Source organism: Jaculus jaculus, chromosome 1 (genome assembly GCF_020740685.1).
Source record: "Jaculus jaculus isolate mJacJac1 chromosome 1, mJacJac1.mat.Y.cur, whole genome shotgun sequence".
NCBI lineage: Eukaryota > Metazoa > Chordata > Mammalia > Rodentia > Dipodidae > Jaculus > Jaculus jaculus.
This window is the reverse complement of record NC_059102.1, coordinates 269,171,201-269,192,609: the sequence shown is the minus strand read 5'-3', so window position 1 is coordinate 269,192,609 and position 21,409 is coordinate 269,171,201. Positions and strand designations below refer to the sequence as shown.

General features: G+C 44.2%; 1 protein-coding gene across 2 annotated transcripts in view; it reads left to right on the top strand.

The window, feature by feature from the left end:
* The first annotated feature begins 10,296 nt into the window (after positions 1 to 10,296).
* Cdyl2 (chromodomain Y like 2) overlaps positions 10,297 to 21,409 on the top strand; it is a 222,778-nt gene continuing 211,665 nt past the window's right edge. Inside the window, exon 1 of one of the 2 annotated variants that reach the window (XM_045141491.1) lies at positions 10,297 to 10,376. In XM_045141491.1, the coding sequence (XP_044997426.1) occupies positions 10,353 to 10,376 (24 nt within the window). In that variant the 5' untranslated portion in view covers positions 10,297 to 10,352. Of the gene's footprint in view, positions 10,377 to 12,409; positions 12,504 to 21,409 lie in introns of those variants that run through there. The other variant, XM_045141492.1, reaches the window with a different exon arrangement.

Sequence of the window (21,409 nt, the reverse complement as noted above, 5' to 3'; positions counted from 1 at the left end):
TAATAACGCTAAAATCTCCCCATTGGTGAACAGAGGTTTCCTAGACAATTAATGGAATGTGTTTGTGTGATGGATGGGTGTGTATTCCTGCATCCCAGTGTTCTTCAGTTTAGTTTCTAATATTGTAAAAATCAAGAGAACCACCCACATGAGCCAAAGCTCTTTAGAGTTTGTAGTCCTCTTTAAGAATACCATGAGAACTTGAGACCAAAAAGTAGAGGATCCCTGATTTTCAGAAAGGACAGTGTACCTACTTGATGGCCTCATTTTGGTTCATAATAATGTCACTGGTTTCCTGTGTACCAACAAAAATTACATTTTGATTCTTTTAAACAAAGGAGCATTTGATTTACAAACTTAAATCCAGGTTCCTTCTAACAACAGATATTCAGACAAAGAAAAAAGTTGATATTATCCACCCACATCATAACCCAATATCTCAAGGTCACAGGACCAGTTCTTAATCAAGGCACAAAGCCAAACACTGGGGTGTTCTTTCTCCCCAGTGGCCTCTGCCAGAGAGAACTTTTCCCCAGGAACACAGCTTACAGGGAGCCTGTGCCTTCTTAAGGAAATGGAAGTGCTACCTCTCTCTTCCACAGCAAGTCTTCTGGTTCTTAATCTTTCCTTCTTGCTTCAGTGAAATGGGACCAATGTTTCTTTATCTTGGTGAAATAACAAAGTAAGGCAACAGGCATATGATCATTGAGTTCTACCTACAGTGCTGGGAAGGAATGGCCAGTATAAATATTAGTTATATTAGTAAATTGTCATGCTCTGTTACAGCTTGTTGAGAGCTGAATGTGGAGCAGAGTAAGCCCCTTCTGCCTTTTTCAACCAAAGCATGTTTACAGCCCAAAGGTTGAAAACACCATGCCCCTGAGGACAGCTGAAAGATAAACCATTTCCTGGCCTGTCTGGCACCAACCCTCCACACACACATACCCCACTAATTCTTAAGACTTGAGCAGAGGTCAATATTGTTTATTCCATGGCATAAAAATGCCAGTGGGGCTGGAAAGACGGCTTAGCAGTTAAGTAGCTTGCCTGTGAAGCCTAAGGACCCATAATGGACTCTCCAGATCACATGTAAGCCAGAGGCACAAAGAGACACAAGCACAAGGTCGCACATGTGCATGTCTGGAGTTTGATTCAGTGGCTGGAGGCCCTGTCATGCCAATTCTCTTTCTCTCTCGTTAAAAAAAAAAAAAAAATCAAAATTGCCTGTGGTGGCAACTGCTCATGAGAACCCTCATCTGAGGAGGTGACTTTTGGCTGTATGCTTCATGGATCGGGACCTCCAGCCCAGTGTTCCAGGAGGCGTTTCTGCTGGCTGTTGTAAGCACCTGAATTGATATTCTGTTATTTATCTGCTGCTTGCTGCTTGTTTCTTCCACTTTTCAGCAGGGCTACTCCAGCCTTTTCTGCTTGGATACTGTTCAGTACCCGGCATGATGTTCTTTTCTCTATCTGATACCTGCCATTTCTTCTTTATTTTATTCTTGCTTCATTCCCAATAAATTCACTCATTCAAAACCAAAGCTACAGCTGAATCATGAATCATTTTTCCTGCCAAAGCACAAGTTCAGTTCATTACCAGAAACCACCAGAGTCCACAGTAGTACAACACATTTAATGTTACCCTTTGATTAAGTCTATCTTGGCTGGATTATTAGGAGCGCCTTCCTGTTCTCCCACTTTCATTTTTCAGCTTTCATTTTTTTTTTTTTTAATTTTGAAGTAGGGTCTTACTCTAGCCCAGGCTAACCTGGATTCACTATTCACTCTGTAGTCTCAGGCTGGCCTCAAACTAATGGCGATCCTCCTACCTCTGCCTCCCAAGTGCTGAGATTAAAGTCATGCACCACCATACCTGGCCTATTTCTCAGCTTTCTATCAGCTCCATTGGGGGTGTGTCCTAGCCCATCCTCACCCCAACTCATCTTCTACCCCCAAGGTTCTTAAGGTCCATTCTAGTAGAACAGTATTGGTCCTCATGGTATGAATGTGAGAGATTTTAACTTATGACCATAAGTACCCAGTAGCCCCTCAGTGCCTTCCTACAATGGCCTTTTACTTTCCTAGCCAAGCCACTCTTCTCTCTGAGTTGACTTTTGATGTCCTTTAATTTGTTCTCAGATATATACCACTAGAAAAACCACTTATATGTTGTCTAAATCTGGGTACCTTTGGGGAGTGAAATGAGGTGCTACTGATAGTTTTATGTGGAAAGGGCAATAGACTAAATCAATATTGTTCCAGCTAAATTGCATTCCACTATCTGGTACTTTTTCTTTCCCTCACTGGTTTATTTCATGGAGGATATAGAAATAATAACAGAGAGTGCTGACTGGCCAAAGGACTTCTCTGCAGCCTGCACTAGCCCTTCCCTGCCCTCCCAGTGGATAATGTATTAGTTTTCCATGGCTGCCATAACAAATGACAACAAGCTTGATCACTAAAACCAATTATTATCTCAGAGTTCTGGAGACCAGAAGTCTAAAATCAAGGTGTCATCAGGGCCATATTTCCCACAAAGTTCTGGGGAGGAGTTCTTCCTTACCTCTTTCAAACATCTGGTTGATTGCTGCCTTAGCTCTCAATGGCTTATAGATGCATCACACCAATCTCTGTCTCCATTTTTACGTGCCATTCTGTCTTTGTGTCCTGGTCTCTATGTACTCTTCTAAAAAAGGACACTAGTTTATTGGGTTAGAGCCCATACTAATCTGATGAAATCCCAATGTTAAGTAATGTTCTCTACAAATAAAGGCTATATTCTGAGATTCCAGGCGAACATGATTTCTTGGAGGACACAGTTCAACCCAAGGCCATTGGACACCATGCCCCTAAGTCCAGTTCCTTGTCTTTGGTCTTCTGCATTTCCTCCCTTACTCTTTTCAGAAGCTCTGTGCCTGTAATTCTCTTTTTTACTGCATTATTCCTATTGGATGAGCAGGGTGTCCTGGATTCCATATTAAGGTTGCTTCTTTGGGCTTGAGAGATGGCTCAGCAGTTAAGGTGCTTGCTGGCAAAGTCTAACAACCCAAGTTCAATTTCCCAGTATGTATATAAAGCCAGATGCATAGTGGTGCCTGCATCTGTAGTGCATTTGCAATGGCTGGAAGCCCTGGCACACTTATTCTCTTTCTCTCTTTCTCTTTTCTTTCCTCTCTCTGCTTTCAAGTAGATAAATAAATAAAATTATTTTAAAAAATTTGTCTCCCATCCAACACCTTTACCAGCTATGGGCCCACTTCTCTGCCCTTTATGGGTAAATGAATCAATGCCTCACCTGCACTCACCATCTGCACCTCCTCTTTGCCAAGGCTTTCTTTCCCAACTCACTTTAGCCTCACTTCCAACTTTCCTGCTGCATGTTGTCAGATCCCATGGTCTTCTTACACAACTCTCACCAACACGTCATTCTCCATCCTACTCTTTCTCCATTGGATGAGAGCCAGCACAGTCCATTGGTCCCCTCCTGCTTGCAACACCCCTTCTTGGGCTCCTTCTCTGCCTCCCCCACTCTTCCTGACCCCCAATGCTAAAGAGCTCTTGGACTCCACCCGAGGCCTTCTGTTCCTGGTCTGTGCCCAGTGAGCATGGCTATTCTTCTTCCTTACCACTCTCACAGAGGTGTCCAGCCTGAGTTCCTGACCCACATATCCAATGATTCCTCCTCCTCTTCACTTGGCTGTCTAATGCCTATGTGCTAATGTGTTGGTTTCTCTTCAGCCCTATTGCCACCTACAAATGATGTCCCAGATCTCCTTAGTGTATAGCAATTCTATTTAGTCAGATGCTCACTCCTAAATTTTAGTATTCCCTTTCTTTCCTGATTCCCTAATTATTGTTAATGTCTCTTCATTTTGAGAGCTTCCTTCTTAGTCCCCGTCCTGGGAACCTCCCATGTCTAGAATCACTCTGTCTCTTCTCATTCTTTCTGTACTTAGAAGTGTATGAACCATATCATGTATTTTTTTTTCCCTCTTCAATTTCCTTGGTCCCCTCGACTTTATGTGCATGGGGGTAGGGCGTACAGATGTATGTGCAGAAGTGAGTGCCTGGGCTTGTATGTGGAGGTCAAAGGAAAATGTTGGGTGTCTTATATCTCTAGTCCACCATATTTCCCTGAGACACAGGCTCTAAATGATCCTGAAGCTCTCTGTTTTTCAGTCACATTGGCTGACCTGGGAGCCCCAGGGCTCTTCCTGTTACTGCCCACTCAGCCCTGGGACTAAAGGTTAGGACAGTATACCTGGATTTTTATGTTAGTGCTGCAGATTGAATTCAGGTCCTTATGCTTCCACAGAAACACTCATCTTCTGAATGAACTTTCTAGCACTCTTATGATTCCTTATAACACTTTGAGAAATTCAAATTCTTTTTATTATTATTTTTTATCTTATTTTATTATTATTATTATTATTTTCAAGGTAGGGTTACACTCTAGCTCAGGCTAACCTAGAATTCATTATGTAGTCTCAGGGTAGCCTCAAACTCATGGCAATCCTCCTACCGCTGCCTCCCAAGTGCTGGGATTAGATGCATGTACCACCACACATGGCTTTCAAATTCTTTTTTTTTTTATTAAGTAGAAACTTTTATGGATATATCATGGGTTGGTTCCATTGTTTCACTATTCCCTGTCCCAACTCCACTGAGGGAGGGCCCTCCTTACCCTGGGATTGCTGGTATTCACCATGGAGTTGTGGGTTATGAGTTGTGAGAGTAGCAGCCAGTCATTGTGTGTGTGTGTGTGTGTGTGTGTGTGTGTGTGGCTGGGGATAGGATGTCAACATCTCTACCTTGGTCTACAAGGCCCTTGGTTATCTCTCTGACTATATTGACCATGAACAGAGTTTTGTCAGCCTCAGGGCTCTGCCATTGCTATTCTCTTCCTGACATTCTCTACCCTTTGATTTGAGCTGTGTCCTTTCTCACATTGTTTGGCTTTCTGCTCCCATGCCTCCATAGTGTATAGTGAGGTCTAAACTAGTAGCCCTCTGTTCTTGTGTAACCCATTAGTTCCTGTCTCCATACCTAGCTTCATTTGCCTTCGAGTTCATCTTACTACTGTGGATAAAAGTGTATTATGCAGAGTATTTGGTCTATTCTCTGTCTTCTTCATTGCAGGTCTTTTGTTGTTGTTGTTGTTGTTGTATTTAGAATAAACAATGCCTAGAGTACTGTAACCACTAAATAAGTATGAACTGACTTAAATTATCAATACAGAGGTAAAATATTTTTAAATTAATGCTAATGCTGATAATAAAGTTTAATTAGTAATAAGAGTTTCTCCATGGCTTGAAAAGTGTATTCATTTAGAAGGATTTTATTTAATACCTTTCTGTAGGAATCTTTCTAGAGGACTTAAAGATATTAGTGAGACACATATAAAGTTTGAAACTAAAGCAATAGTTGTTATACTAGGTACTGATATCCAGCCCTTATTAGTGGCAGGTGCTTTATGAATTTTATCTCATTTAATTCTCAAAATGACTGTAGACTCTCACTTACAGATGGATATGATGATTTTAAAATCTGTCCTTAAGTTTATTATTATTATTATTACTATCTGCTTAAAAGGTACAGTTTCATTTGCTTCCTCTTTAGTGCAGCTTGGCTTCGGGACTAAGGTCTAAGGAATAAAATATGGGCTGGGCGTGGTGGCACAAGCCTTTAATCCCAGTACTCGGGAGGCAGAGGTAAAAGGATTGCCTTGAGTTTGAGGCCACCCTGAAACTACCTAGTGAATTCCAGGTCAGCCTGGGCTAGAGTGAGACCCTACTTCAAAAAAACCAAAAAATAAATAAATAAATAAATAAATAAATAAATAAAATAAAAATAAATAAATAAATAAATAAATAAAACATGGTTGAAGTGACACTGTTTGGTGACCATGATTAGATCTTCAAAGGCATTGTGCCTTTTTCATTGCCCAATCTGGAATTCAGTTTCCTCCTCTTTGAAGTGAGGAGCCTGGATTAGATGGTGGCCCCATTTGCTTAGTCTCATGCTGCCAGTCACCTCTGTATCAACGTCAAGCTGCCTTCTTAGCATGGACTGTCTGTCACATCGGATCAGTTATTGCTTTGCGCTGGCAAAAGCTGATGCTTTTACAGTTTTCTTTAGTTGGATTTGTGGAGAAAGGTGGGAATGGTGTGAGGACAGTCAAGCAACCATAGGGAGAGACCCATAGAACAAGAGCTATGGCTTCCTGCCAGTGGCCATGGGATACTCTATCTGTGGCTGCAGTCTTATGAGCATTTTGACTGCTATACCCAGAGAGATCCTGAGCCAGAACTACCAAGCAAGCTGTCACAAATCATAAGCCACAAAACTGTGAAGTTACGATGCCTTTTGTTTTGAGCCATTAAGTTTTGGGGACACTTTATTATGCCCTAGGACATTTATATACATAGTACACTTGGATGTGGGAAGACAGAGACATGAAGATAGCTGGTAAAGAGTGCATGACTCAGAACCCAGGCAGTATGTTGATGGAACCCCATGTTCAACAGCTGCATAGCAGAAGAGGCCAAGGTTGGGTCTTATACCAGAAGGAGCATATTGCCTGTCAGAGCAGTGGATGTAATCTTTCCTCAGTAAGAAACCTGTCAGGTCTTGCTTTATTGTAAGGTCTGCTGGACAGCCACCTCCTTTGCTTCTAAGTTCCGCTCCCACACTAGATTTTTTTCCAGCATGTAGTGGGCATATATCGCTCCATCAGTATGCACATCTTATTTCTGCCATTCCTTTGAGTTTATCCCCACTTTAACCATTTTATTTTGATAATCCTGACAACCATCTTGTTCATCTTTCCTATATGAAGTCTTGAGACTAAAATCTGGCCAATTATAGCATATTGTTAGTGAATGACTACAATGATTGGGCCAAAATATATACATGGGCCAATCAGAGACTTTCCCTTGGATTTATAAATACCCTATTAGCTGTTGGCCCAGGTGGTGGGAGCTGCCAGGTACCATAATCTCAGGAGTATGGAAGAGCCTATCTTCAGTAAGTAAAATACTAGCGTGCAGAAATTAGCAGAGTGACAGGGGCCATCTTATATCCCTTGTGACCAGTTCCAAGAGTAATCCCATCTTTTCACAATCTATGTTAGTAAATTCTCTGCAAATTAGATTGAATTGAGTTTTCTATCAAGTATCTGAGCTATATATAGTTAATATAGGGTCTACCCCCATTTATGGAAGATAGCAGGTGTCTCCCACTTTCCTGGAGCAGCAAGATTTCTCTGTCATCTGAAGAACCCAAAGCAACACTCTCTACTTCTTGACTCCCGCAGAGGGTGAAGAGCTCTCGCCCCTCCATCCTTCAGGAAGTATGTTTTTCCTAGAGTCAGCAGTGGGGGGTAAACTCAAAGTAGTGGGGTGTTGAGAGGTGGGTGGCTCAGCCTCCATTTACCACCTTCCTCATCTGGGTATTCTTTCTTTTCTTAGCTGCTCCCCTCCCCCGTCCTCCCTGCACACACATCCTGCTAGTCATCAAGTCCTGTTGATCTGGATCAAATGCTCCAGGGAAGTTGGTGGGGCAACCCCAGTGAACATTAGCCGGGATCTTCCTTGGGAGTATCGTGCTATGCCAGTCTTGGTTCTTCATTTGTATCACTACCTTTGGGGACAACTGGTGGTTGGCTTCCTTGTCTCTAATGCCAACCCCTGTAGCCCATTTTCCGAATTTTTACAGAATATGCTTTCTTTTGATCTGTGAACCTGCCAAATCACACATTTCTTAGTGTTCAAAACTCTCCATGAACTGACCCACATTCACTACCCAATGTTCTGTGACCACCACAGATCCATTATTTAATTATTTCACTCACACTCCTCCCATGACAGAACTGCCTCGCAATTACCGTCATCTCCCCCCCAAACAGAAGACCAGTTCCTTCTCCATGAGCCCTCCAGGTTGTCTTAACTGCACCATCAAACATTGCAAGCATGTCACTTCACAGAAAATGCTCCCTTCTTGGAACTTTGCAAATAGTTGATAGTGACAGGCTAGCGTTTTGCAAATCTCATTCATATTTCTAGGAAGTATTTAGGTAGTACAACTGTTTTGATGTTTTGATGAATGTGTTGTTTTTTTAAACTACTGACTATGTGTTTAAATTTGACTGAGCCTATGATTTTGACCCCACTTTCCTTACCTCCCACTTCCAGATTACATTCTCATATGATGGTGACAAACTTATTTTTATGACAAATTTAAGAATCATTTAAGTTTGCTTCACTACCTACAGATTGAGAGTTACTTACTAGTAATACTATTGTTTAAAAGGATTACCATTGGGAAAAGTGTCAATTATAAGAGGGAAGTAACTGCTATTCCTGTTTCCAATTTCTAAACCAAATATGATTTTGTATTTATTTCACCACTCCTTCCCCCACAATCTTACTATGGGATTTTAAGTGGAAGTTATCATAAAATGTGTCATACTGGCACAGTCTGATAGACATTCATGTGTCCCACTCTCCACCAGCAACTGCAATATATGTCTGTGGTACGAAGAGCTATCAAGGGTTTTCCAGGTGGATTGTGTGTTCGCTGAGAGAACAGTATACTTAAAACTCATGTGTCTTGGTGCATTTGCCAGACATGAACATGAACACTTTGTGGTCTAGATTTTATATAATAGAAAGATTTAGTGACTTTTAAAAGTTTGACCATCTTGGATTAAGCCATTCCTCTGGCCTCCTTGCTGTGTCCTTCTTCAAGAGGACCAGAGTTAGACATAAATTACTTTTACTGAGTTCCTTGGTGATGGAGAGGCCACACCACAGACACATAGATCCTTCAGTTCTCACGTCACCACTGTTCATTTAGAGAGGACAGCAAATGACCAGTATCACAAATAGGAAAGGATTTGGGGAGAATGTGAATTATACCCGTGCCACATCTGGATCAGCTGGTTAGTTGGGGTAGGGTGGGGGAGACAGATGAAGAGCTTTTTTTTTTTTTTTTCAATTTCAGAACATCTTCTTTTGCCAAATTTTGATTTGGCAATATGATTTTGTAAAGGAGAAGTTTTTAAGCACAAGAATGACCACTTATTTACAATCTTAGTGGGAAGAGATGACAGCTTCTCGCCAGCTCTAGAGTCTGCCACACAGTAGGTGCTCCTCCTGTTGAGCCAATGAATGCATCCTTCCACTCCTCTCCTGGTGTCTCCTCTTCCCCTTTCAGATTCAAAGTCCACTGAGGGCAGGGTCTCCTTGGAGCCTCTCTGTACTGAGACACTGCAGGTGGACTTTGGGAAATGTTTGTTGATTAAGGATGAGCGAATAGATAGCAGGGCGGGTGGGTTGTTGAGGGAAGGCCACGCCTGTCCCTGAACACTTCGCAGGGTTTATGGGGTGGCCATGCTGTCCTGGCTCTTTCCATGACGCCTCTTGGTTGGGTCGTTTTGTCCCTCCTCCCGGTGGCCTCCACTTCTTACAACCCATCCTGGAAGGAGACGGCCACAACGCCCGGAGGGGCCAGGTCCCCCAAGGCGGAGCCCAGACTTCTCCTGGTGAAAGAGAGATGGGGATCCTCTGGCCAGAGCAGCCGGTCTGTGACCCCTTCCTTGAGACCTGTAACCGCAGCCCTCTACCTGCCTCCGAGCCCGTCCCTTCGCGGGGCGCCGAGCAGGGCACACCCGGCGGGTACCTGGCCCAGGCACCCGGGGTTGGAGGAGGGTGGGCGGAGGGTCGGGGGTGGGGGGAAAGGAGAGAAGCTCTGCCAGCCGCTCCCGAGCCGGGTCCGACGCGGCAGAGCTCGGGGCTCGGTTTCCCCCGGGGCGCGGCCAGCAGCCACCCCCGCCCCCTCCGCCCCGGGGGCCGGGCCGGGCTCCCGGGGGGCGGGGACTCGCCCAGTGGCAGCAGCGTCCGGGCCGGCGGCGGGCGCGGGGCGGTTTCCTGCAGGCGGCGCCGGGGCGAGCCTCTGCCGGCTGCAGCCAGCGCCGCCGCCTCCGGGTCTCCGGGTCGCGGGGGACCGCGGCGCTCGGGCCGCGTCCGACCTTCCCCGGGCGCGCTGCGCGGCCGTCGCTGCTGCCGGGGCGCTCGTGCCACCGCGGCCGCCGCCGCCGCCGCCTCCGCCGGTTACGCCAGCCCCGCCGCCGCCGCCGCCGCCCGCTCTGATTCTGCGCATAGGCAGCCCCCAAGCCTGTCATTCTGCAAAAACACAGTTTACTCAACACGCCACACCACACACTCACACACTCACACACGCGCTCGCGCGCGCGCGCGCTCACACGCGCACCCCGGGCCCCGCGCGCACACGCACGGAGGGCGCGAGCGAGCCGACGCGCACACCCGGAGAGCCAAGTTCCGCAGCCTGGCATGGCTTCTGGGGACCTTTACGAGGTACGGGGGCGCGGGGGGTGCGGGCCGGCCCCAAACCGCGGGTGGTGGCGGGAGGTGGGTACCGGGGAACCGGGCCGGGCCGGGCCGGGCCGGGCGCGAGCGGAGTTCCGAGCCCGCGGGAGGCGGCGGCGGCGGCGGCCCGAGGGTGGCGGGGGCCGGGCGCGCCTCCCGCCCGCCGCCCGCCCGCCTCCCGCGGCGCCCGCGCCCGCTCCCTCTTTCTCTTTCTCGCGCACACACTCTCTCTTACTCCATCTACTTTGCGGCCTTGGACGGGGGGAAGGAGGAAGCCGGGCGGAGCCGGGCGGGGGAGGTAGCGGTCCCGGGGAGGTGCTTCTCGCCCGACGAGCCGCCTCGAGTGCAGAAAGTACAGGTAAAAGTCGGCGCCGGACGTGCGGGGAATGCGGAGGAGGGGGACCCCGCGGCGTGACCGGCAGGGGTGCGGGCCACTGGAGGTGAGGGTGCTTGGCCCGGGGCTCGACCAAGGGCTCTGGCAGGGATTGAGGAGGGAGGTCGCCGCCGAGCCCCGGCAGGGGCGAGGCAGGGTCCTCGGAGACTGCCAAGGGGAAGCTGGTGAAGGCTTCTGAGACACCCCGTCACACCTTTCCTCGGGGCCGCCGGACACCCAATCCCCACCTGCTGCTGGGGGCTCAGAAGCCCTCCAAGCTTGGCGTGGGGACAGCCCTTGTGGGTGTCATGCTCGCTGGGGGGCGAGAGGGGGCGCTGCGGAGGGGTCCTCAGTGGAAGGGAAGTGAACATGGAAGTCTGAGGTGGGTGGTCGCTCATTGCAAGAAGACAAGAGTGTTAGCTCAGAGTACTCTCCACCACTCTCAGGGGATACCTGCTCTTCAGGTCCACACAGGTAGTAGCTGGCAGTGAATATTTTGAAATCGGTTCAAGAATGGTGAAGGGAGACATTCATCTGTCTTCTTTCAAACAATGGAGAAATGCCCATGGTCCTTGGGAAGCTATGGCTTAGCTAGCTCTGGACCACAATTGTTCTTCCAATTTGGACAAGCGGACAAACAAGAAAGCAACACCATTCCCTGGGGAGAATGCCCTCAAAAAGGTATTGTTTCCCAAGAGAAGGTTCTGGATAAAGAAACCAAGAAAACTGGCCATATGCAATCAGAAAGCATGCTGATCTTGCAAGAAACCAGCATCTGGGGTCAGCCTGGACCTGAACCCCTTGAGTATGAATGAATTTGTCAACATTAACTATCATTGTCAAGGCTGTTGGCTGAGTTGCAAAGAGGACCTAGAAAGGGTGGAGTTAGCCTTTTGGGTACAAGACTGCAGGAGAGATTCACTCACGGTGACCTTGTCTTCTGGCCCCTCATAGCAGCCCAAGCTTCTCAGATGGTGGATTTGCTAGCTGGTGTGAGAAGAGAGTGGAAAACAGGTCGGCCAGTCTTGGCCTCCTGTATGACTAAGGTCTTTTGAAAGATTCTGGAAGCCAAGTGATGGGTTAGGTTAGGTAGGGCCCATGAACCATTTTAACTCTCATCCCAAGAGTGATGCAATTTACCCTGTTCTTGAATCTATGTCCCTCCTCATCCCTGTGTTGATGAAGAAGAGGAGATTGGATAGAAACCCGGTGAGAAACTGTCACTAATGTGGCCCAGTGGGCTACCCAAACTCATTGAACTCTTTCAAGATGGCAGAGAAATTTCTGAAACCAAAATTCAAAGGATAGAGAAGTGGAAAGTTTGACACAGTTCCTTAGAGTTCACCCAGCCTGCCGAGGACATTGGCTGGAAGTTGATACCATTCAGGGTCAAAATTGATCTTGTTGGGGCCATGGCATTTTCTGCCCCTAGATGGTGAGTTGCTGTAGAGCAGCTGATCTTTTCCTGGGTGACAAGTGGCGCTGTGAAGACATTAAGTGGACATCTCAGGAGACATCAGTGCTTTCCCACTTGCAGTTTGAAACTTGTGAATCTTCTGGGGATAATATCTTGTTTAATGTTCATCTGAAACTGCCCTCCTTAACTCTGGTAATTATAGTCGCCTGATGAATTCTGCGAAGATGGGAGTTTCCACGATGGCCTTGAACTATCTTAGCACCTCAGGAGTTCTCATTGAAGTTCAGTAAGCAGAGCAATTATATTAATAATTGCTTCCGTGATGGTAGGTAATTGTACTAGATGTGAAATTGTTTTCCTGTGGCCGATTATTTGCATGGTCATTACTAACAGGGCTCAATTGTATTATGAGAATACAACCAATGTCAACAGTTTTATAGCCTGTGTCTACATTACATAACATGTACTGAGGAATTTAATTTGTTGTTCAAATTTAACTTAAAAACAATTAAGAAGTGCCAACTGTGCATTGGCACATGTGCTTCTAACTATAAAATTGTTGTATGCATTAAAAATAGCATGTTGATTTATGGAAAACAATCTTGGACTATTCAGTACAATGATTGACCTTGAAAGAGATTTAAAAAAGAAAAAGAAAAGATAGCTCACCCTAAATTGCGGTATTACCTTAATTAAATATTATACTTGAGAGTACATAAAATGACTTATCATAACCTTTAACCAGTGAACCACATTTTGAATGGGCTAAGAATGATTACATTTGCAATTGATATATTTCACTTGTGTGCTTGCTGACATTATCTTTGACCCTTTATGGTGAAGATGATATTTGGATTATAGAGATTCATCCTCTCTTTGATGTTTCAAACAATTCAATTCTAAAGAGTAAATCTTCTCCAAATAGCATTTTATAGAACTAGGTGCCGAATTTTGAAGACACCAGAAAATGAAAGTTTTGTTTCTGCAATGGCACTCTTCAATCATACACGAAGAAATACAGAATCAACTTCAGTTTCCAAAACTTGACTTTTGGTACATTGTTCTACTACATTTTTCTTAATTCAGAGTTCTTGTCATCACATATATGAAGGTGATTTTCAATTTTGATTGATGACTTACAGCTGATTATTAAATGATTATAAAATGAAATTTTCTGGATGCTGTAGTAAGTATATAGACCATTAGAGATAGCCTGTGAGATTTTTTTCTCTCCCCTTCTCTCTCTGTGCATGTGCTGCATGCCTGACTTGTCTTAATGATAGATAAAAAAATTAAATTTGAACACCTACATATGTATCATAAGATGTTTAGATAGCTTCTGTCTCCAATGCTCCTTATAGCCATTTACTCATTCTCTTCTACTCTTACATTATTAACCTGGCTAACCTGGGCCCAGTAGGGTTTACAGTTTGCCACCTCTGATGCTAGCCAGTCATTTGTCAATATGTTTGAGTAACAAGAAGACATCATCAGTGGAACAAGGAACTCGGTTTTCTTGTATTATCTTTCTCTGGTCTCCAGTTCTTTATTCAGTCAACTATTCAGTACTCTTACCAGTGAACAGAAGACTGGCTCAGGGAGACAGAGCACCTTCAGTGATGTATTACCCTCTTCTTCAATTCCTGGTCTCTTGGTGGTGGAAACACCATATACATAGATGGCTCAGTTTTATTTATTTACTTTTTTCTGAAAATGTGCCTGCCTCCCTTCTCAGAGAAGCTGTTCTCTACCAGAAGGATTGAATGCATTTAAACTTTGACATGACTTTCCTTGCTGTTGAGTGGTATCTTATTTACCTTCCCCTTTGATTAGCTGATGTGGAGGAGAAGGAGGATTCCATTTTATTGGCAAAGATGTTTGAAGTGAATTCTTACTATATGTCAGCAGTGGACAGGATGAAACTCATTGAGGTGGACCTGATACTTCTTTGTGTCAATGCCAAGTTTGTTTATGCCACTCCAAGTTATATCTCAAAAGGATGGAATACTTTTAGGATATGTAATATGTCTTTTTTGGGGGCCAGGGTGGGATTGATAGACATCTTTTCCTCCATATGTACAGAACTGTATGTGTATGATTGTGTATGTGTTTGGACTATGTATATGACAAAATGCTTTTGCTTCATTCCAAATAAAAATATAATAGAGTTAGTTGTTGAAAGACAAATTTCATTCAGCTGAAAGTGGACTGTGTACACTAGCAGACACGGCTGCCACCACTCTGGCACTGTACACACCCTGTCTTCTATGAAATTCTGCACTGAAAACACCCAGGCACATGCACGAGATCGCCAAAAACCTGTGGGGTCTTGTAACAACAACACTAAGAAAACGCAAACAAATTTAATAAAAATACACTGACTGGGGGTTTGGTTTCTCTTACCAATCAATCCTTTACAGTGTTCTAATTGAGCTTGTACTTCTGTCTTCTCTGTAGACCACATAAGGCGTTCGCTTCCAATAAAGACCATTTCCATCAAAATTATTTCTGGTTCATTCAGCAGGTAGAGAAAAATGTCTTCATAGCTTCTTTGTATCTTCTTGAAATTGTTTCCACACAGGTTAACATACTGACAGGTGTAGTGGTTCTTGAAACCACTATATCAGCTACCACTGACATTGAGGAAAGGCAGTTGAACACATTTCCAGCTTTGGTTTAAGGTCTCCATCCATTGTTAAGTCTTCCTCTTTCCTTGTGAGAATGCTTACCCATGATTATTTCACTTAACAAGCTATATAACTTACTTGTACAACTGGTATCATTTGGTTATTTAATCAATCACATCTAAGGAGATTCCCATCAGAGAAACATGCATACCAGCAGAACAGTTAGTCTGTGACACAACTTATTCAGTCTCTGCCCCAGAGGACTTGAAGAGATATATAGCTTCTAGAGAATACGCATCAGTTGAGTTGAGTTGCTTTGGGGAGCATAGTAGTATTCAGTGAAAATGGAGTAGGTATATGAACCTTGCCTTTTGCTTTGAATTGTCTATGGGAATATCTTGGTTTATTTTCAAGTCAGATCATTCATTGCTGCATAAGATCATTTCTTCAGGGCATTAAACTATCCTTGAAAGGAGTTGATGAAGAATCCATTTAGACCAGTTGCTAAGAACAGTTCAGGATGGGTGGTTATTGAAAGCCTTAAGTATTGGGGATAGGTGTTTAGATCTTTTTTTAAAAATTTTTTGCCAAGGTAGGGTCTCACTCTAGCTCACACTGACTGGAAATCCACAATGTAGTCTCAGGGTGGCCTCGAACTCACAGTGGTCCTCTTACTTCTGCCTCCCAAGTGCTGGGATTAGGGGCATGTGCCACCGTGCCCAGCTAGGTGTTTGGATCTTATTCCTCTGTTGGATGGTGAAAAGATATCTAGGTTGGATGAATTTATAGCATTATTATTCACTTGCTTCCTTGATATTTATATACCACCAAATACACTGCTGACACTGGAAAATGATCATGGTGCCCTCCCAGAGCCCATGGTCTAGTGGAGGAGAAACTTAAGAAAATGGTAGTTCACAGTGCAGTGTGTTCTTTGAGGGGAAGATGAGGTTTGAAGGAGCATATTGAGGGTTTTATGTGATTCAGCCTGGGGGAAGGAGGGAAAGACTCACAGAGGAGGTGATGGCTTCCAACTAGGAATGAACACAATCAAATTTGCAGAGCCTAAACTATTACTCACTCATGACTTTCAATAGAAGGTTAATTTTCCTTTGATTGTTCCATTTTTCTATAACTAATCCCCTCTTGTTGGACATTTCAATTGTCCCCATTTGTAGACCATTACAAATATCACTGTGATGCACATCCATTTGTATGCACATCTTACCATTTCTCTCAGGGTAGATTCTTAGAAATAATACTTTGATGAATGTGCACATTTAAAATACTATTAACAACTCCAGATTGCATTTCAGAAATGGACAAGAGGTTAGATTGGCAGAGTACTAGATAAAACTGCATGCTGTTTCAGTAATTGAAGAAAGAAACAGTGCTGGCTTGAGTGGAAGTGGTGGTTTGAGTGGGGGAAGGAGAGAAAAGGATGAGATTAAAAGAATTAAAAAAGAACCAACACAGTTTGATGCAGCAATTGGGATTATGTTTGACAGCATATAATAGGAGTGTATGATAACCATGGCTTAGACACACTTTATTCTTTTACATGAAGTGTGGACTACAGAATTGATGGGCTGATCTGTGATGTTCTCAAGGTATCAGGCTTCCTTTATTCTTCTGTTATCCTAAGCTGTGGCTTCCACCCTCATTGTCACTTTGTGGTCCAAGGGAGGCCATGGAGCTCCAACCTTCTTTTTCAGAAGAGAATGGAAGGGCAAAAGTGGAATGATCTCCCTTAAGCAGCTATGAAATTCCATATGATTCTCTCTCCATCTCATTGGCTTGCACATAGCCATATCTTCATACCTAGCTGCAAAGGAGGCTGGATGGGAATGCTTTTTTTCAGTATAGTCTTCCCTTGTCCCCCCTCAAATAAAACTGGGTTGACAGCTTGTAGGGATAATGGAAGGTAGGCATTGAGGGAGAATGTCTAGGCTTCTGTTTAGCACGTTTGGTGGATAGTGGAATCTGAGAAGAAGCATTGTTTGAAGAAAGTATGATGGTAGTGGGAAGGTAGTGAGTTGGGGCTTGGGATATATCCCGGTGTTTAGGTGCCCATAGCTGTATTCAGGAGCAGTGTTCATCATGGAGACAGGGATTGTGTGGCATTGTGTGGCACACAGATTATATCTTAAGCAGTAGAACAGTATGTAAGCAAGAGGAGGGACCTGGTGTGGGGGAAGGGACATTGTAAAGTTGTAAGGAGAGAAAGAAGAGTGGATTTAAATGGAGTAGCAAAAGAGATGAAGAAAAAACAAGGAGTTTGGCTATTGCGGAAGTCAATGGAAGACTGAATTTTCAGGAAGAGGGCATGGCCAGTTGTGTACTTGGATTGCATAACCCATCAGTCATTGGTAACTCTGAGATGGTGGGATGCACCTACTCCACTGAAGGTATGGACTGCTGGCGAGGGCTTGATTGACGTATGATGCTGGGATTGGGAACATGGATGCAGAGACAACTTGCTCGGCAACTCTTTAGAATCTTGGGTGTGATGGGAAGGAGGTAGTGGACATGATTCATGATACTCAGGGTGAAGTAGGAAGATGGGCCAGCTATCTCAGTTGCCTTAGCTCAAACATTCTTTCTTTATATGACCTGTGTAACAAAATGTCATGGTATTACTATGTGCTATTGGATCTACACACTTCTTAAATGTGATTATGAACCCTTCTGCTACTGATATGTGATGTAATGCCTGATATTTTCAGTAATTTTAAAAGAAGGAAAAAGAAGTAGAACATATAGCTTATAATAAATAAAATTTGCTCAAGGAGATTTTTCTATTTTGAGGACAAGGAGATGCAATTATTCATTAAAGGTTTCTTGAGAGAAGTAGGGTGGGCAGAACACACTTAAATTTTTTTTGTTTACTTTTACTTATTTATTTGAGAGCGACAGACACAGAGAGAAAGAGGGAGGGAGGGAGGGAAGGAGAGAGGGAGAGAGAGAGAGGAAGAGGGAGAGAGGGAGAAGGAGAGGGAGAGGGAGAGAGGGGGAATGAATATGGGCACGTCAGGGTCTCCAGCCACTGCAAACGAACTCCAGATGCATGTGCCACCATGTGCATCTGGCTTACATGGATACTGGGGAATGGAGCCTCATACTGTGGTTTTTAGGCTTCATAGGCAAGCACATAACCACTAAGCCATCTCTCCAGCCCCAGAACACATTTTTGATAGACCAACATGAGGGTCAGCTTTAGATGACCACTGGGCTGGCTCCAGTCCCCTATTATTGGGCCAAACCCTAATCTGTGTGTGGCTAAGAATGTCTTTGGTATAGGTGGTTGAAGTACATAATCAGTTGACTTTAGATAAAAGAGGTTATTGTAGTTAATATCTGTTTGGTGTGTGTGGGGATGTGCATGCATGTGCATTCATATTTGTGTGAATGCACTTGTTTGTGTACATGTAGAGGCCAGAATTCATTGTGGCATCATAATCAGTGTGTGGTAATACCTGGGTGTCTTAGCACTGCTGAATTTCTATCTTGTTAGGGTTGATTGATCACTCTAGGTCCTTCTGGCCTGACTTTTTTTTTGGTTTTTTGAGGTAGGTTCTCATTCTGGCCCAGACTGTGGCCTGACTTTTAAATTTGAGAGAAAGAATCTGTTAATTAGAGGTTCAACCCTGAAACAAACATTTTCTTCTTTCTTTCATATAAACTTGGGGATCATTTAGAATTAACATTGTCTTGAGATTCTAAGACAAGGTGAACTCCACATAAGGCAAACCTTAGCCTAACCTCATATGATGATACTTATAGTTACTTTTTATAGAAAATTTCAGGTCATTTTCTTATGTATAAGCAAGCCAAATACTACAAGAAGTTGACTGTTCACATGCTGCTATAGGAAGGCAGCTACATTCTTGGATTTCATAGAAAATATATATATTGTTTTTTTTTCGAGGTAAGGTCTCACTCTAGCCCAGGCTGACCTGGAATTCCTATGGAGTCTCAGGGTGGCCTCTAACTCACTCACAGCAGTCCTACTACCTCTGCCTCATGAGTGCTGGAATTAAAGGCATGTACCACCACCCCTGGCTTATAGAATAATTTTGCTATTAAAAAAATAAAATTTACTGCCTGCAGCAGTTAACTCTAGGATAAAAAGTGACCACAAGCTAAATCTACAAAAGACATCTATACTAAGATATTATCACATGTCCATTTTGATTGGGGAAATGGCTGTATGGCTGAGCTCTGCTATTTTCTGCTATGCTCTATGCTCAACAAGAGAAAGACTATGTCTGGATTATTTATGAATGTATTCGCAGCTTGTGGCCTTTTGCTGTTCACATGGTAGCTTTTCAGTAAATGCTCAGTGAACATATGATTGAAAGCATTTGGAGGTGGGCCTTACAGGCCAACTTGGTATTCCCTTCAATGAATTTCCTTTAGTGTTTCCTGTATAGTGTAGTCTGTCACTTTTCTGAGAAGATTCCCTCAGCTTTTCTTGGCAATTCAAGTTCCCACTTTGCTTTCCACCAGATCCCGTATAGACTTATTACTCTTGTTACACAAGTCCCTTAAGGAAAGATGAAACCCTCCAGCCATTGTTTCTCCTTGTGGGTGACAACAGGATAGAGTAGCCATGTTTGTCAGTTCATACAGAGACAGCCCCTTTCATACTCAGCACACAAAACCACTGTCAGCAGCTCCAGGTCCCTCACTCTGCTCCAGGCTCGGTGGCTTGGCCCCAGTTTGATGATCGCATCTATTCTAGATTGGATTGCCGGTAGACAGGATGAAATAGAGACTTTTTTCCAGAGGGTTTCTTGAGGACTCTTACTGGGAGACACACCTGTAAGGATGCAAGGGAGGCAGGATCAGATAGAAAGTGAAGCTGACCTACAGCAAGGTGATGGCTGAATCCCAGCTATTTTCCTGAGCAGCACTGGGGTTGTGATGGCCCTTCAGAAACATCTCCAGTTTGAGAAAAAAGGACCTGCTATCCCTGTATCAGCCATTCACTGCTGTATGCTGCTCCATGAGATGGGGCAGAGCAGCTCCCTGGAGAGACCGGCCTTGAATAGCAGAAATCTTCCTTGCAACTGTGAGATGGGTAATTCATTCTGAAAAGGGAGACCTGAGCTGAGTGGTGCATCCTCTCATCTACATTGTCTCATGTCATTCATTCTACTCTAGACCCTCCAGAGTTCACATCTGCCACAGTGGTATCTCCATTGAAGAGGAAATGTCATTAGTCACCTTCTTGGGGATGACCTGGGTCTGAGTGCTAATAGTCTGGCCATAGGTTGGGATTATGCTTGAGATTCCTTTGGCTGCCCATGCAACACAAAGTACACAATGCCTTTCAGGGAGATGGCACAGATTCTTGTCTTGGACAGCCCTCTGCCCCATTCTTGGAGTTTCCTTGTGTTATCTGCCACTGTGCTTTTGTCATTGTGTTCTCATTTTCTGTTGCCTGCCCTTTAAAGTAGGCTGCTTCAGAAATGAGAAATGGTTGCTCTCTCATTATACAACAGTGTCTGGATAGATGATTTTCCAGCCCCTGACACTTGCCTGACTTCTTCTCATGAATCCAGAACTATCTATCTGTGGTGGTTTGATCCAGGTGTCCCACATAAACTTATGTGTTCTGAATGCTTAGGTTCCCAGCTGGTGGAAGTTGGGGAACTGGATCCTCCTGTAGGCAGTGCATTGTTGGGGTGGGTTTATGGGTATTATAGCCAGATTCCCCTTGGCACACTCTCTAGCTGTTGTTGTCAACCTGATCTTGGTCAGGAGGTGATGTCCACCCTCTCTTCATGCCACCATTTTCCCCTGCCATCATGAAGCTTTCCCTCGAGTCTGCTAGGCAAAATAAACCCTTTCTTACCACAAGCTGCTCTTGTCTGGGTATTTTCTGTCAGTTGAACTAGGACCTTCCCCTGTGTTCTAGCCTCCATCCAGTCATTACAAGCCAGAAAAATGGTCTCTTTGTTTTACCCAGATACCATGTCTACTGTCTTGAATCAATAGCCTGTATATTTCTTGAATTCATTATTTTTCTTCATATTCATTTTTATTGCTTCAGTACTGGGGATTCCCCCTATTGATTGGCTTGTTATGATAATGCTGTGTTCATATCTATGGATATTTAAAACTTCCCATTTTGTTGGGCTGGGAGATGCTCAGTCAGTAAAGTGCTTGCCTTGTAAGCAAGAAGAACTTAGTTCACTGTCCAGAACTCATGTATAAAAAGCCAGGTGTGGTGACACATGCTTGTAATCATGTGTTGGGGAGGCAAAGAGAGGCAGATCCCAGGGCCTGCTTACCAGCCAATGTAGCCTGATTAGGTAGGTTCCTGGCCAGTGAAAGATTCTGTCTCAAAAGGGGTGGATGGCATTGAACAACCCAAGGTCGTCTGACCCTTACGTGCATGTGCACACATATACACCCTCCCCACAGAAACCTGCATATACACATGCAGATACATACATGCAAAAAAGATATATCCCTATTTTGTCATGTATTTCTCCTGATGGAATATCCTCTGAAGATAAAAGCTATTTGTGATTTAGTCTTCTGTTGTTCTACTGTTTCTCTGTGTGCAGCATGTGTTCCATCCAGAGATCTGCTC